The following is a 17,169-nucleotide window of genomic DNA, read 5'->3' as shown; positions in this document are numbered from 1 at the left end:
CTTTTACGCGCCGTGAACGTCGAAGTCTTGGGAATACAGCTATCTCGGAGGAATCTGAAGAGCTCAAGATATCACTCTCGAAGCCTGTTACCGACATATCTTTCGTTGATTCGAGAAAAACGAGGGGAGGGCGACAGATAATTATGACGAAACGTCGTTTGTTATCAAGAGGTGTAATCGTAAAAGCTGATTCTAGTTTCAAACTTTCAAATAAAAAAGCTCTGGAAATTCACGAGACATCATGTAATACAATCATATAATTAATACAATCTCTTTCGCGCGGATCTTTTTCCTAACAAAAAGAAAAGTCCAAAAGAATTAGTGTAGTGTTGCGCCACTTGAAATTAATGAAACTAAAGGAGAGTAGACCGAAAACGAAGACGTAGATCGCTCCAAGAGTTACGTAAGCATTTTACGGCTCATCGGTGGAGGCAACGCGGGAAAGCGTAAAGCAGACTTCATAAATAACTTTTTTAAATGTCGAGACGTTACACGCGTTTTTACGCTGTAAGTCGTAAACGAAGTTTCCTTCGGCGAACCAAAGTTCCAACGGAGGAATCGCCCATAGCGTGCACGCCCACCTAAAATTCTTCATCGAGGCCATTCATCGAACCATCACGGCCGTTATTAATAACACTGGAAACACGATTCGCCTCGGAAAACAGGGGTGCTTGTCTTTCGATGGAGGGTGGTGTCGGAACGCGTTCGTTCGGTCGATGGTTATGCGTTTTGAAAATGCAGTCACTCGAGACTGCAGACTGGATATATTCCGCGCTGAACGTTCTAGTGCACTTCGCGGAACGGAACGTACGAGGGAGATTTCGGAATGCACCCCAGCGGCGCTGAACATCCAATTTTCCACGTCCTCCGCTGCAACCGAAACTCTCGTCTCTCTCGTCTCTCTCTTTCCCTCTTCCGTTCTCGCCCTCGTGCTTTACTCGCGCGGATAAATTCGCGCGGAAAAAGGCACATGCAACCGCCTGCCAAGTTCCCGGGAGTGACGGCCGGTAATACACTTTTCACGAGAATAAATCTTTTTTCTGACGGATTATTCCGACGCTCTTTTATCCCTCTTGTCTTTTCGCCGCAGAGAGAGAGAGAGAGAGAAACGAAGAAAGAGAGGGAGACAGATCAACGGAAAGAAAAAGACTCGCACTCTCATAGTTTCAAACCGCGACAGACGCCACTCTATCGCGAGCTTATAGGAATACGCTCGCGAATACGGCAATTGGGCCGTATTCCTTCGAAATGTCAGATTGTTGCGCACGGAACGCTGTGTTCGAAACTTTTATGAGCCGCTCTTCCGGAACGGTCTTTAACTTCTGCCCAAACGCGAGTGAAATGACATTTGCGGTGCAACGGAAGCAGACAATCAACCAATGAAATTTATCGTTTGCCAGATAAACGACGGGCGCAATACTCCGACACGTTATCCAAACGTCAAAGAAAACAATAGGGGGAAGGAAGTGTCACGCGACGACGTTACTCTCTTCGGCGCCACCCTTCATACCACCCCGTAGCATCGCGATCTTGATTTGCGGCCCGCGAGATTAGGCGTGACGCGCGAAACGTCGTTCGTTCTCGTTGCCTCTCCCGCGGCAATTCCCGACCGCAAGAAGTTTCCCCGGGAGATCGCTAACTTTCGCGTCTTATCGTGATAAGTGTCGCGAACAATGCGGCACGTAACCGCCGCAAAGCCATCCCCGGCTCTCCTTCTCCCTACGGTGGTAGGTATCTCCGCGACGAAATTGCGTGAACTTGCCGCATCGCGCGTGAACTCTCTCTCTCTCTCTCTCTCTCTCTCTCTCTCTCTCTCTCTCTCTCTCTCTTTCGCTTCCTCTTCGTGCGCGCGAACGCCAATAAGGGTGGTACCGGAAATAATTTTGCGCACCAGCAGAACGGAATGTTAATTCGGTTCACGTCCCACTGACCGTGCTCAACGGGCTCGTGACCGCAACTGCGCGCGGCATTACACGTGTGCGATACACCCACACAGAGCAGGCCGCGCACACGTTTTACACCGAGTTCCGAAGTGTCGACCGAGTTCACCAGATCGACCCTATCGAAGCCGCCCTCCTGTCGCGGCAAGTCCCTGCGATACCTGCGTGCATTAAAATGACGTTCCGCCAGTGAGGTGAACAACGAGAGGGAGAGAGCGAGAGGAGAGGAAGAGCGAGAGACAATTCTATCGGACAATTCTGCGGGAATGATTAATTATTGCAGAGGGTATTGTTTTTCTTTTCTCTCTTTTTTTCTTTTTGTCCCCGTATTCCATGAAGCACCGAATAATCGTAATAATTCAAATCGCGATTGTTAATTCATCAGAGGGATGAATCCGTTTGTTCATGTGCAGCGGAATTTGTTGTAATCATATTGCGATGGTATTATATTGTACTGCAGTAATTATACAAGGGCAGGGCGTGTACCATATCAATTATTGCGAAATTGCTGAAATAAAACGCTTCCACTTCTCCGCTCATTGCCATTTTTCGCGAGATAGATAATGATCGTCTCCGATTGCAAGCAATGGCGTAGCCAGGGAGAGTTATAGGGCTCAAGCCCCTCTCCCCCCAAGACTGCAAGTCAATGACTCAATAAAAAGTCGCAAGAAAAAATGTATATCTGCTGGGAATTTAAATTTAAATTTTCTGCCAAAGATTGTCTCTCGCAAGCATTAACACTTAAACTGCAGCTGCAGAGATACCAGATTTGGTGTCAGTAGCAAAACTATGTCGCCGTCATAGCATGTGACATGTGAAGAGGACAATGCAACAAGCAGGAATCGCGTACTGGCGTATAATTAATAAATTTTTCAGTACAGGTAATAGAAGACTAGAGTTACTTTTTTCGCACTAAAATTAATAACTTAAGTTCCTAAATAGTTTTTAGACCCCCCTCCCTCCCAAAAAAACGTAGGTCTAGCTACGCCTCTGATTGCGAGTCTCGTGGACCGCGCGTGGATCACTGTCGTGATCCGTCTCAATCTCGCATACCTTCGCAGCCTTGATGGCTCGCGTGTTCAGTTCAGTTTTCGCGAAACGGCGCGGCGCCTCGCATTTCAATCGCCGTGCGTGATATCCGATAGCCGCACCCGTTACAAATATCTACATGCATTTCCGATTCGCAGTCCCGCACTCGTGCGCAGATATTATTATCCTTTGTCCGATATTTCCCGCGTCTCCCGCGAGATTCTCCGCCGAGGATCATCTCGCGTTTCGTCAGATGTTCCGATAAGTAAATGAACCTGCAATGCGCGCACGTACAAAAGCGGATAGGTCGCGCGGAACGCGCGTAATTCATTCCACCTGCCTGCCCCGTATGCCCCTTCGTAACATCGGTCATCAGGGATCGGTGGTGATTTGTTACATCCGGAAGGGTAACGAAACCATGTATGCTCTCGCGCACGGACATGTCGATGCGCACGCACACCGGCAGAGCCGCGTGGCCGGTAGGACGCGTCATTAATTCAGAGAATTAAATGTCGCTGCAAATGACGAAGATAATTAAATATTGTACAAGGCAGCGCGCGACGAGATGGAATTAAAAAGTCGTAGTCGCGCACGAGCGCGCCAGATGAGACGAGGATGAGACGGGAAACGAGAACCGACAGATCTGCCAGAACGACCATCAATTCGCGCACATGCTCTACGTGCACGAAGAAGATCTCTTTCTGTTTCTCTCTCTTTCTCCCTTTTCCTCTCTGGACCCGTGATCGGACATCAATTTCCGCCTTAACAAAAATATCGGAGCGCCAGTAGCTTTCCCGTTACGAGCGACCGAAAATGAAGAGCTTCGTACTATCACAGTGAGTCGAGATACGCAATAAAAAACACATTTCCCCTGCACCTCCCGCGCGGATATCAAGCAAACGAGATTTCGATTTATCCGATCGAGTAACCAAAATGTTGCACGTGGAAAAAGAATGCTAAAAAAATTTTGCGGAGGACCCGTGTGGAGAAAAATGAGAGAAGAGTTCAATGTGAAGCACGCGCGCCATTTTATAGTTACGATGGGATGGTCGGTGGGGCGGGAGAAAACGCCATATCCGAGTCGATGAAAGACCGAGGGAAAATTGATAAACTGCCGGAAGGGAATCGGAATCGTTGTGAAAGGGGAAGGAAGCACGACGGCGCTTATAATACAGGACGGCGACACGATCGCCGAGTCGCACACCGAAGATAAGAAGACGGGGGTGGGTCGGTCGCGATCGATTCATGACGGAATTACAGCAATTGGCAGATGCGCGTTATTCCGTAGTCCGAAGGGGGCGAGAGAGAGACATGGGAACGCGTTCGCAATGTCCGTTCCGCGCGCGGGGCTAATTAGTTTCGGCGGCATCTTCAATGACAGGCGACATGAACCGGCACAACGATAGCAAATTAGTTTAGTTGGCTCTTTAACGGCGCGCGACATTATCCGAGTGTAATTGTGGGTTTCCCTGTCGCCTACCGAGCGACGTTTCTCACCTGCCCCATAATGCTTTTTTGGCTAATTTTTTTTTTCGGCTTTCCGACCACACGGAAAGGATTTTCTTTTGATATTGATATCGCAAAACTACAATATTTCCTCACTCTACGAATTATTCGAATTAATAATTCCGCGCTTTTTATATTAAATCAGTGCCGGGATTTAGTTGCACATTTCGGGCCGATTTCGTTGTCAACTCCCACTGTTTCCCTCTTGCCGCGCGTATCTTAGAAACGAGGTGCCGAACGCTAATAATTTAACGGCATGTATCTTGTTTATTAGCGTCCGGCACCTCGTTTCTAAGATACGCGCGGCAAGAGGGGAACAGTGGGAGTTGACAACGAAATCGGCCCGAAATGTGCAACTAAATCTCGGCACTGTATTAAATCATTGATTGAAAATTTATACTTATATTACAAAGCTAAAATGTAACTTTTCATTCTCTATTTAAAACTTTAATTATTTATTACTTAATTATTAATATAGTTTAATATATTTTATATTAATACTTATTTTTATCATGGTCGCACATTACAGCGAAAAATGATATAAAAAGGAGCTAATAATTCATTATCAGTATTAAATAATTGGTCAAAATAATTATCAATATCTCTATAACTATCAGAGTTTTCTCAACTTGACACTGATTGCTCAAGAAATATATGCTAGTGCACTCGCACCCTGTGTACATGTGCAATCAAACGTTCACGTTAAGAAGCCCTCTTCGTTGCTCAAGTGCTCAAAGGAACACAGTATCTTATCGAGACGGGAGACGCTATAACGGGCGAGTTTCTCTAATGCCACCCGTTCGAAAAGCGAGCACAGTCACGCAAATATCAATTAGCGAGCGCTCCACATCGACGAACCACCCTTAATTAGCAGTCTCCGACGGTGTTGTCTAACGTCCCGTGGGGATCGCCGCTGGCAATATTCCAGTGAGCGAACGGGAAGAGGAGGAAGCTCTTTGCTTGGAAAATTCACCGTTCCATTGGCCGCCGACTTCAAATCCCGTTCGACAACCACCACCACAACCATCACCACCATCACCACGCTAATTTCCAAATCGCTCGGACAGTAACCGCGTTTTTAATCGAATCTTCTGACGACGACGGCCATCCGACGATTTCCACCCCGTTACGCGACCGCACGGCTTCTCGATCCACTTCCACTCGCGTCCCTCCACCGCACCTTCCATCCCGTGAGGATCCTTGTCGAAACGTTTAATCATTCTGCTAATCACGTTCCCATCCCCGGAGTCTCCCCTCATCTCCACTCCCGGCGAGATACGAAAGTGCGGCTAACCCATTAAAGCTCGTAATTCTCCAAGATTTTTTTGTCGCGATCTCACCCTCCACACGTCTCGTGCGGGGGACGCTCCGAATCGATATGTACGCGGTGTCCCCGAAATCGCGAGGTGTCATGAAGCACCCTCAAGGTAAGTATCGGTCGTTATCGGTCGAACGGGGAAGCAGGGGAGCAAGAGATGCGAAGTTATTTTGTCGTAAGACGTAAAGGACGCCCGTAAATCTTCTCCGTGGGCTTTAAAATTTAATTCGAGACTCAATTACGGAGACGTTTGACGCAGGGAATCAAAAACCCGTGACAAATGATGGAGCATCACGAGTTTCGTGAAATCTAATTACAGGCAGGTTCTCAAGCTCGGCGAACAGGTGCGTAAAGACGGACACGCACACACATACACACGCACTCACGCACAAGTTCGAGTCGTAGCGCGTAAATATGTACATATACCTCGTTCTTATAATGTAATTTAATTTATGCAAAAAAGGGAGATATATTATTCTTTTAGAAATAGCGAGACGGCGATCCCGGAAACAGGAAACACCTCGCCCAAGGGCCAGGTGGATTTTTCACGGGAAAGGCAACGGAACGGACGGGAAGAGAGATGGTTTCAAGGGACAGGAGGAAGAGCAGCGGGGTTTGCGGGGGAGGGACGAAATCGACAAGGCGAACAGCGATCGGTGCCGCGCACGATATGGAGATACGATAAAACGTACTTTCTATACGCAGCGGGTGCGCATTTTCATAAATATGCAAAGACGGTAACCGGCACGGCGAGCGATACAAGAACATTTACCGTATTTCATCGCCACTATATCGCGAGAGTGCAATCGCGCCGTGATCACCCCCGACACACGGTGCACGCTCCCGAACGATGCACGCGACGCGCGTACCCGCGCGTGATCACGGCTCGAGCCCGATTGATTAATCGCTTCTGGAAATGGATAAACGACTCACGGCATTGATCGAATCCTGGAGAATACTTCCGTGCAATTATCATGTAATTAGTAACAATAATTAAACAATAGTTTAATTTTTTTCGGTAATCTTGATCGATAGCTCCGTCGAAGGAAATCTATGCGCTCTCCTGTGAGATTATTTATTTGTATTTGTTATACTTGCACTCAGAAGGTAGTTAGAGAAAAATGACGGCACAGCTCCAAATTACCATCTACTATCCTGTGCACTACGCGTGCACTATGTGTGCAGTGTAATAAAAAGTATCGTATCGAAAAATTTCTGGCCTGTCAGTTCGCTCGCTCGGCAATGTTCCCGGCAATGGCCCGGTAATTCCTAAAAATATCTCCGGCGATATGCATTCACACGATATTCACAATACGTGTGTACGCATTAACGAGTTTATTGTAGCTTCATGAAAGTTTGTTGCACTTAACGGGAACATAGAAGGCGCTCCGGCATTTCAACGATTTTCCGTTTACGAGCTGTCCGAATTTGACAATACAATTTTAACTCTTCGGGAAACAAAGCGAAGCATTCAAAAGCCACCATCACTTCATCCGCAGATTGTTGTTCCATTACCTTTTTTTTATTTATTTATTTTCTATACCACCGCTGCGTGTATGAGTGTGTGTTGTGCGTATGTGCGTGCGGTATGGACTGTTTAATTTTTGTTTTAAATCATGCCGCGTGGGAGTTTCAGGTAAACTAACTTGCTGGCTGGTGAAAAAGGCTCTGTTTATTTATGCGGATGCGTTTGTCCGAATAATAAAAAATCTAATAAAACAATCGATGTTGATTTTATGATACCCACTTATACACATTCAAGTTTCAAGTAATCGTGCATTTCGCAGAATCACGTACACGCAAATGCGTCGGTCTGAGTACTAATCAACATGCTCGAAAAGCTTCAAGTTTTGATACTGCAGAAAAATATATCACCAATAGTGGCTAAATGGTGAAATTTAAAACAGAGAGCATAATTTTCAAGATTTTAATACCATTGTATTATATAATACTATATATCTCATATACGAAAAGTACGTATTTTTGAATAATAAATACAACATTATTCTCTCTCTCTCTCTCTCTCTCTCTCAATATTCTCTGAATTTTCAATTCGATGTAAAAACAATACGGAAAAGTACCAGCATCCCCACGTTACCTAGAATACAGACACAGATCATTTCCGCGTGTCTGCAGCGCGTCAGAATCTCGACAAAATCATCCTGGTTCCGATCCCTTAATCGCGCGATCCAGGCTCGACCAGCTGGCGTGTAGATCCTTTCGACACGTAGCCACCTGCACGTACCCACATACATACAGATACCACACGCATATACGCAATGACATGCGTTTACCGACTTAATCGAGCCAAGCGAACCAAGGAGCACGGAAGAAGAACGGTGGCTCGATGCGGGTATCGTCTGCAATCTGTCCACCCGTCTCTCTCCTCTTCTCTCCTAAAACGTATTGTAGATGCGGAGAACAAAGACATTTGGCGTGCGTGATGCCGCTGCAATCCCATTTGGCCTAGTTCATTGTCAGTGGTGGCGAACCTTTTTATGTGCGCGTGCCAAAAATTTACAAATAATATTTATCGAGTTGATGTGCTGAGCAGGTTTTAATAGGAGAAAAAATTAATAGAAAATTACTTATTGCAGAATTTTATTAAGACAAGTTTTCAGCTGCCGGGCCTTGTTATTACAGTGGGCTATGTATTTGTTGGGTAGTTTTTTTCATGTAAAACAGAATTTAATTTGTGCATATTGTAACAATTAAAAAAATTGAATAATTTACAAGCGCATAAAATATCACCTGTAAATGATTGACGTACCAGCAAAATTTTCGTACGTATTTCGTGTCATAGGTTTGCCACCACTGGCCTAGCTTATCCGCGCGAGAACGCCGAAAAGAGCACGGACGACGACGGTTTGTCGCAGTGAAGCAACGGCAGGGAGGAAGCGGAGGGAAACCGTGAGGAAAGACAGAAGGAAACACTGCGAGAGGGCAAACACGGTGGCGGTGACGAAGACGACACATTTTGTCGGCGCCGGGAGCTACCGACGACTAGCCCGTGAAAAACGAGCAGTAACGAGCCGAGAGTGGATACCCGCGTGAATATGCGCGTATCCACCGCGAGAGGAAGAACGCAAAATATACGTACTTGCAGGTCCCCGATATAGGGGAGACCGGGGTTGGTTGTCACAGTGTTGATTGAATTGTTTTAGGATGCTTTAAGGATAGAATCTAACAACGGCATTAACAGAATAATGTTTGTGCATAAAACTAAAGTATAAAAAATACATAAATGAAAAATGTGATAACCAATCCGGGTCTCCCCAACATATATGCGTTACGCGGGACCGCGGGCTGGAGAACATCCTCCGACGAGAAAATAACGAGTTATTAGAACGCACAGTGCGCCGCGCGTTACAGCACGAACGCTCGAAACAATAACGGCTGTCGATTTTTCGCTTCCGTATTGCTATTTTTTATATTGTTGCAACAAAAAGCAGCAGCCGCTGCTTGAAACCCTCGATCGGACGCATCGCTAACGACTCGCTTGGCGAGTTATCAGTTCGTCAAGAAACTAACTAAATGATTGCAATTACGGAGTACATTTTTGCGACTACGAAGCGCTCGGCCAAACTTCCCGGAACCGAAAAAAAGGAACGTGCAGCCACTCTCATCGATCCAGCTCTCGTCAGGTACTGGAGAGTTCAAGTTCGTAATTACGCGATATTCCAGACCGAGAAAGAGAGAGAAAGGGAGAGAAAAAGAAAGAGAGGGAAGAGAAAGCAAGGGAGAGGCGGGCGTTCCCATCGAAGATCGGTGAGTGGATTCGCAATTCGCAGACTCCCGAAGGATACTTCGCGGTTCTCGTGTAACGGAGACGCGGGGAAAGAGGCCGCGAACTCTTCTTTTTGGCATCGCAAATTCCCTCCCCCACAGCTGTTGCCTGTAGCTACGGCCGCCACACGTCTGTCCCGAGACCCACCCCGTATCCCGTATCCTTCGCATATAATCTGGTATCGCGGTTGCACAACAATCGACCCTGGCTGCGATCCAACGGAGTTTTCCGAGTCCTTACACGCTGCGCGCGCGAACCCCGTGTTTTAAGGATTCGCCCCCGCCTCTCCCTCCGTCGGCAATCCTCGCGCATCCGCGAAGCGAGCATTCGTGCAGAATATGCCGATACGATTACCCGACGACGTCTTTACTACGGAGACTTTGCGCCGCTGCAGAATCGACGTCGAAGCGCAATCGGAGAGCTGATTTACCGCATGAGCCTCAATTGAAAATGTGCACGTAAATTTTTGGATTAAATATCATAAAAATCTTTTAGTGGACACGTAAATGTGATAGGAAGTAAAATACGTAAAGAAGCTGGAGTATATTGATATATGATGTTGTGCATTAAATAAGTATGACACTGCAGATTCGAGAATCACCGAGCTTTTTCGACGACCGGGATGACAAAATTGGAATTAAATAGACAAGTATATTTAAAGAGCTCGTAATTAAGCGATTACGCTGATCAAAGGCTTGATTCGATTGGATATCTTTGGATATCCTATTCGCATGTACCATTGGTATACTTTAACTTTGTGCGTTTTGTTTATAGCGATACGCAGCTTAATACAGCGAGCGTGCTGCTCCCCGTCTACGTGACCGCACAATAATTACCCAGTATTTCGATAACGCCGTGATTTCCGAGCCGCGATTTACATTAAATAACATGTAATTCCCGACACATAAAATCCGAGATTTTACCAATCCTGCAATCCCGCTTTCGTGGATCTCGTATTCTTTGTCGTGCCGGAAAAAGCGTTACACACGCGCAAGTGATTCCTCAGCTTAGGTACTCACTACGTCGCTCGTTTAATAAAACAAGTTACGAGCAACAACGGCCCCCGTAAGTGCTCAAAGAAAATACGAGATTATGAGAATATATGGAATGCAAATGGGGAGCGGGGTGCACTGAGGTTTTCCCATAGGTCTTATATAGCGCTTCGTGGTGTGTGTAAAAATACGGAATGGAAAGACCGTCAATAACAAAGCCGGCACTCTTTAAGTAACGTTTAAGTTTGTCTCTTTAACTCTTTCGTCTTGAGTGCTACACATAGGTACCATATATATATTCAGGGACGAGAGGGTTAAGTAAAAATATTAAATAAGAACGCAGCAGTATAAAGCGCTCCAACATTTAATTATTAAATTGTATGATTTTTAGAATTGTAACATTTACGCAAATTAAACGCTGAAAGCTTCTGCGTATATATGTGTATGTATATGTGTGTAAGTGTGTAAGTGTGTATATGCGTGCGTGCGTTAATTCGCGGGTTACCGAAACTAGGTCAAATTTGCAGCGAACGCGCAGGTTTTAAGGGATGCTTTTTTCATGTAATATTTTTTCACGAAAAAGAATACATAGCAATTATTTTTAATGAATGTTCATTAAGAGAAAATGAGCGATGCCACGTAACGGAATAAGTGAAATATATTTATTTGTTCAGTCTATTTGTGATCTCTGCGTCGATCGAACTGTTTGCGCGGTCCTCGAATCAACATCGGTGAACCGTAAATTAATGCAGCAGTGCCCGAATGATTTTAAGTTAATTAGCATGGCGATCCTTCCTCATTGAGACACACGCGGTGTTAATCAATTAAAGGATCATGCAAACGTAACGCTGATTAACGAGACTTTGAGAATATGCGTCGCGTACGCGTTAATCGGTCGTAATGTCCATTGAAAAACAATCGACTCAATCGGGAAAATGCAAAATTCGCCAGAATATTTCTTTCGATGTGTTTTAAGCTGCCAACCGGCGAACACAATGCGCCAGCGATTACAGAAAAATTACATCATTATGCAATAAACAAAAATCCACCAGCATAATTAAATGGAGCGTATGTAAATCGAGGTGTACGATCGAGCGGATGAAATATGACCGGGTGTTACTGACCGATAAAAATATAATGGCGCAAACAGCAGTGCAGCGCGCGGGAAGGAGCGGGACAAAAAGCAGAACGATATCGGAAATTTTTCGCAATGCAGTTCAGTTTTGCTGAAACTGGTTTCCACTTACAATTAAATCAGTGCGCGAAATAGGGTAATAGAATATCGTGCACGCGGTCCGCTCAACCGTTTCCTAGATCATCCTTTTTGTAAAGCTTCATTTCGCGCAGTTTAATAGACAAATGCATCGCAACATCGACTCCGGATGCGCGCGCGCACACTCCATTGTTATTTTCGCGTTATCCCTTTTTTGGTGAGCTGACGCGACACCGAATTGCACGCAGAAGCGGACCGTCGTTACCAGTATTTTAAAATTAAATCATATTTTATAACGAGATGTCCCCGGGCGCATCTTCCCCTTTTTTCACTCCATTATTATTATTATTATACCCGCATTTCGTGCCTGCCGAATGATGCCATCATATTTTTAATGTGACCGCATTATGCAAACAACGTTGCATGTTAACGTCGTCGAAAAGCTCATTTTCCGGTGACATCCCCTCCCGACCAATAATATAGAGGCATGGTTAATAAATAAAGATACCCGTAAACAGCGGCGTAAAATGAATCGATAAATAAGCACATATTAATTAGTTGCCAAACAGTCACGAAAATGAAGCTAAAGTAACAACATGGAAATATGTATCAATGGTAAATAAAACGTGAAGAATCAAAAAGTTAAAACTGTGTTATTACTGGATTTTGACTGGTGTTGTACCATAATGAAATCCAAACGTGTAAAATATGAATGTACGTATTGCTCAACTCAATTAAAGTAAATTGTCGCACAGAAATAAATATGGAGATATTTCCTGATAATTTATTTGAAAGTCGTCTCATTTATCACTGTCTTTTTGATATCCACGTATATTAAAGAAGAAAAAACAATTATTGTTTGCCAGGATTTTATAACGACTGTTAGATCCAATGAAAAAATAATCCGTTATCGCATTTGCTCCCGTGCCGCAATTAAGCGGATGAAATTCCCAACGAATTGTGAGCGTCGAGATTATAGAAAAATGTAAAAAGCATTATAGATAGATGTTTCCTGAGTGGATATTATTATGCTTTTTCAACGGCGCTAATTGTTTTTCGCAGGATTTCAGGTAGTCTAAGGCTGTTAAATCTGAAAAGCCTCACTGCTGGCAAGAGAAAATTGTTGAACTAATTTAGGAGATTGATCTTTTTTTTCTAAGTAAAACGTCGAAGCATTAACAGTTTGCTAAAGTTGTAAGCGACTGAAAAAGTGGAGCTTTCGCGCGCCAAGCTTCGATAATAAATAATAAAATCTTATAACACTAATCTCTCTTTTTCTCTCTTCTCAATTAATTTTAAGCGTATCTTCGTTAAATAGGATTTTAATTTAACGCTTGGCTTTATGAAGATGTTTAATATTAGATATTAAAAAAACTCGATATGAAAAGAGATAGTACCTCTAACCACGTTATTTAAGAAAATATCGACTCCGGATGGAAAGTAATCGTGCCACGTGCAGTTTCTCCTATTTTTAATAGAGATGAAGGCTGTACTTTTTTTCCTTTTTTTGAGGTCGTTATATATGAAATTTCACGCTCAAAAAGTTCCAATTTTACAGAGACTGTTCTCAAAATAAAATTAATGCCACATGATAATCAAGTGTTATATGTCGCGTTAAAGTGACACTTCTATTTTCACGTTTGTTTTTCTAAATTCATGCCAAGTTTACAGAAGCATCAAGAAAATATCAAGAAATTCGCTTAATATTATTCCAAAATCTTAAAGTCAGATGCGATGTTGTAAAAACAGTTTTGCAGCGTATAAATTTTGTATTTAAAAAGTAGCGTGTTCACGTGAAGAAAAAAAGCAACATTAATGCACAAAACATCTACGATATGAAAACTAAAAACATGTTCTGAATTTTTCATCTTTCCCTAGAAACCTCACTTCATTTTTGAACTTTCTTTGGTCATAATGAGATTGTAAACGCGTGCGGCTCTTCTCTCTCTTTCTCTCTCTCTCTCTCTCTCTCTCTTAGAACGCTCAGAAAGCATGAAAAATTTGGTATTTTCAGTAATATATATCTTGTTCGTTCAATATACGTTTGCTCAAAAATTACCAGAGGGCGATATAAAAAAACAACGTTTCGTAATTGCAACGGCCCGATAAAATATGGAACATATTCGCGTTTTTTTATTATTCACCCGAGTTACCCCTCGGAAAGAAGAGGAGGTACTTAACCCGAATTAAGGCCGCTGCTTATCTCGAATTAAGGCTCGCCGAAAAATTACGATAATTTCGATCCGCTCCATCCTTCCTATGCGCATCTCGCACAGATACGCTTTTTATAGGAAGTACGCCCCGCCAAAGGCGAGCCTCGCCCCAATGACGTAAAAATTAATGCGCACCTTTTACAGTCGGCGTCAGGCAGGCGGCGACGACGACGACGACGGCAATGACGGCGGGCAGCCTCATCCTGAACGGCCTCATCTCGAAGAGCTTCACCCTGGAGACTTTCATGGCTGCGATGGAGGTCCGTTTGCAAACACACTTGTACACACACACGCGTACCGCGCTACTCACGAACACTCGGACAGAGAATCCCCGGTGGATTAACCCGGCGGGTTAAGAGTGACGAACGTTGTTCACGAGAGGAAGATTCACGAGACGCGCACACGAAGTCCTTGTCGCGACGTGACTCGTCCGTTCACTCGACTCCCATGTCGTAATGACACTGGGACACTTTTGCCCCTATACGGTGCACGTCACGCGACGTGTTGTTGTTAGTTTTTCGGCTTATGGATCTCGAGATACCTGTCTATGTGCCATTTTCTGGATGAGCAGTGTCTTATTAATTCCGTTAATTCTCGTTCCCTCGTTGTTGCTCGTTGACGTTACGGATGCCTCGTCCCAGATCTTCGTGACTTCTTATGCCGTTGTTACACAGAAACTCTCAAAAGTTGCCGCACGCCTCGATGCGACGCACACTCCTCCACCGCCGATTGCCGATTCGATGCAGCGGTGTCCTCGCAGTTACGTTCGAAAACCGGCAACTTCACGCGGTAACTTCGCGCGGTCAACAGACCGCCCCGATTCTCGCTCGTGCCGCTTCTGCCCTTCTTCCAATCGCCGACGGACGTCTCGCAGTCGACAGTAGCATACTTCGGGTGCGTCGTACGTTTCTCCGTGTTTGTCGGTCGTTTCGTTAGAATCTCGTCGGCACTCGCCGGTCACCGTTACGCGAACATCCGCATCTCACTCCGCAACGAACGAGTCCGCCCATGCGACCCGACGAACTTGGAGTCCAAGTCTTGGACTGACGTTGCCGCGGCAGTGCTCTCACACTTTGCGTACCGCGTGAAGTTGCAGCCGCATGCGACCAACGTCCGATTGTCCACTTGTCGTTCTCGTTCGCGTGAAAGTTCGCCGATTCTGTCGATTGTTGATTCGTCTCTTAGCCGGGAATACTTTGAGCTGTCGTAGATTCTTCAGACACCACTGGACGCGTGATGTAATTCCAAATTGTTCAACCCTCTTCCGAACAATGTCACTGCCGCGCAATGCAAAAAGCGTTAAATCACGCCAACGATCTCGGAGCGGCAAAGTTGCTCCGCCGCGGCTGCTGCGCGTACCTGAGCGGACAGTCGATCGTTTCAACGGATCCGTGTTCGACACGCGGATCGGAAAACGATGTTCCTGCAGAGAAATCTGGCGTGATTCAGAGCCGCACGCGTCCCGACGACGGCGGCGATCGAAGCGACGGAAATGATGCGCCGCTCGATTCGCACTGCCCGGACCGCGAACGTAGCCGCGAACGCGTTACGCTCCGTACGATCTATCGAACACGATCGGGATCACTCTGATTGGTGCGCGCGCGCGCCAAAATTCGAAACTGTCGTCCACTCGAAAACGATTGCGAGCTGTCGGATCGATTATCCTCTTGTTTGCTTCCTCCGCGAAAACACGAGCCTGCCCTTGCTGCAGGATGTCCGTCTCGCGGTGCGAGTCCTCGGACATCCGTTTTAACAGAAGAACTGAGAGAAACGAGACGAGGGCTGGCGGCGGGGAGGCGACGACGACTACTACGGCAATGATGATAACGGGGATGGGCGAGGGTGGCGAGTGGGTCACACAGAAGGTGGCGTGTATCCGATTGTCGCGTCCAGGACGCGCGAAATGAGACACGAGACGGAGACGGCACCCGTGCGAGCAGCGGTGACGCGCAACGGCGATCGCGAATCCCGAGTCACACACCGATGCTCCGCGTTATCACTCCGTACCGAGAGAGGAATCGCTCTCATGCAGGACGAGGGTGCCCACGACGACGACGGGAACCGAGAGAGATACGTCGTGCTGCGTGCGCCGCCGTTCGCTTACGCGAGAGTGTGAATACTGCGCGAGACTGCGCGAGAGGGTAAGGAGGCCTCTGCCCCCGCAGAGATCGACGGAGATTGCCGAGCGTGGCCGAGCGGCACGGGATCCCCGAGTTCCCCGACCGAACCGCGACGTCCGCGCGACCACCACACATTCACTCCGGAGCCCTTGCAGCGAGCAGGTGTGGCGGTGCGCGGTGCGGTCGTCGCTTCGAGGGTCGCATCGCGCCACGCGACGTGGATGACGACACCCCGCTGCGGTACTTCGTACCGCGTGTTAATGAGATTTGTCGGTATCTCGAATTATCGAACAACGCCGAGTTCGCAATAATGTCACCGGCAAATTGATGGGGTTTTACGGCACTTTCGGAGGAATCGCTGATGTAGAGAGCCCTGTGGATGCTCACGTTGGCACCGCCGCCGTCGTCAACGCGAGTTATCATGAGCGATGCTTTTAGTTAATTAAGGGCCACCAACAAGTGTCAAACTAGTACAGGGAATACCGCAGCTGCCACGGTAGTTGCATTAACGAGATTCTTCGGTGTCTTGAATTATTGAATAGTGTCGCTCGTGTGATAACATTGTTGGCGCATTGATGGATTTACCGCTTTGATAATTATTAGTGAATAATTATAGTGAATACAGAATCTCGCATCAATCATCTAACTTGTTCTTGCATCTCTAACTTTCCAAATATATATCTTTTTATCAGAATAGTATATATATATTTAATCTACTACGTAAAATTAAAGATGTAGCTTTGTTCTGTCATTTTGCAAACATTGTTGGCAGTATTTCAACATGACGATATTTAAATTTGAAATTTTGAATTTCGAAATTGAAATTTAAATTGTTTTTAGAACTGGATGAAATTAAATCATTTTTATTTTCACGCTTAATAAAATAACGTAACAGATATCCGAGTTGACTCGTGAAGAAAGATATTATTTTTCATATCATTGTTTAGTTATTTACAAAAATGATCATGCAAAACGCATATATATCGTATTGCCTTTTATCGTTAACGATCGCAGTTCTTGGACAATGTTAAAAGGCAAAACTGCATTATTT

General features: G+C 45.6%; 1 protein-coding gene across 4 annotated transcripts in view; it reads right to left on the bottom strand.

Annotated features, from left to right (window-relative positions):
* The window catches only part of LOC105276208 (nephrin), a 235,158-nt gene extending 219,025 nt beyond the window's left edge, over positions 1 to 16,133 (bottom strand). For all 4 annotated transcript variants that reach the window (XM_011333650.3, XM_011333649.2, XM_011333653.3 and 1 more), the window contains exon 1: positions 14,134 to 16,133. In XM_011333650.3, the coding sequence (XP_011331952.1) occupies positions 14,134 to 14,245 (112 nt within the window). In that variant the 5' untranslated portion in view covers positions 14,246 to 16,133. The remainder of the gene's footprint in view (positions 1 to 14,133) is intronic.
* Between the last annotated feature and the right edge of the window lie 1,036 nt (positions 16,134 to 17,169).

Source organism: Ooceraea biroi, chromosome 9, assembly GCF_003672135.1.
Source record: "Ooceraea biroi isolate clonal line C1 chromosome 9, Obir_v5.4, whole genome shotgun sequence".
Lineage (NCBI taxonomy): Eukaryota > Metazoa > Arthropoda > Insecta > Hymenoptera > Formicidae > Ooceraea > Ooceraea biroi.
The sequence above is the reverse complement of the archived record's forward strand: the minus strand, read 5'-3'. Positions and strand labels throughout refer to the sequence as shown.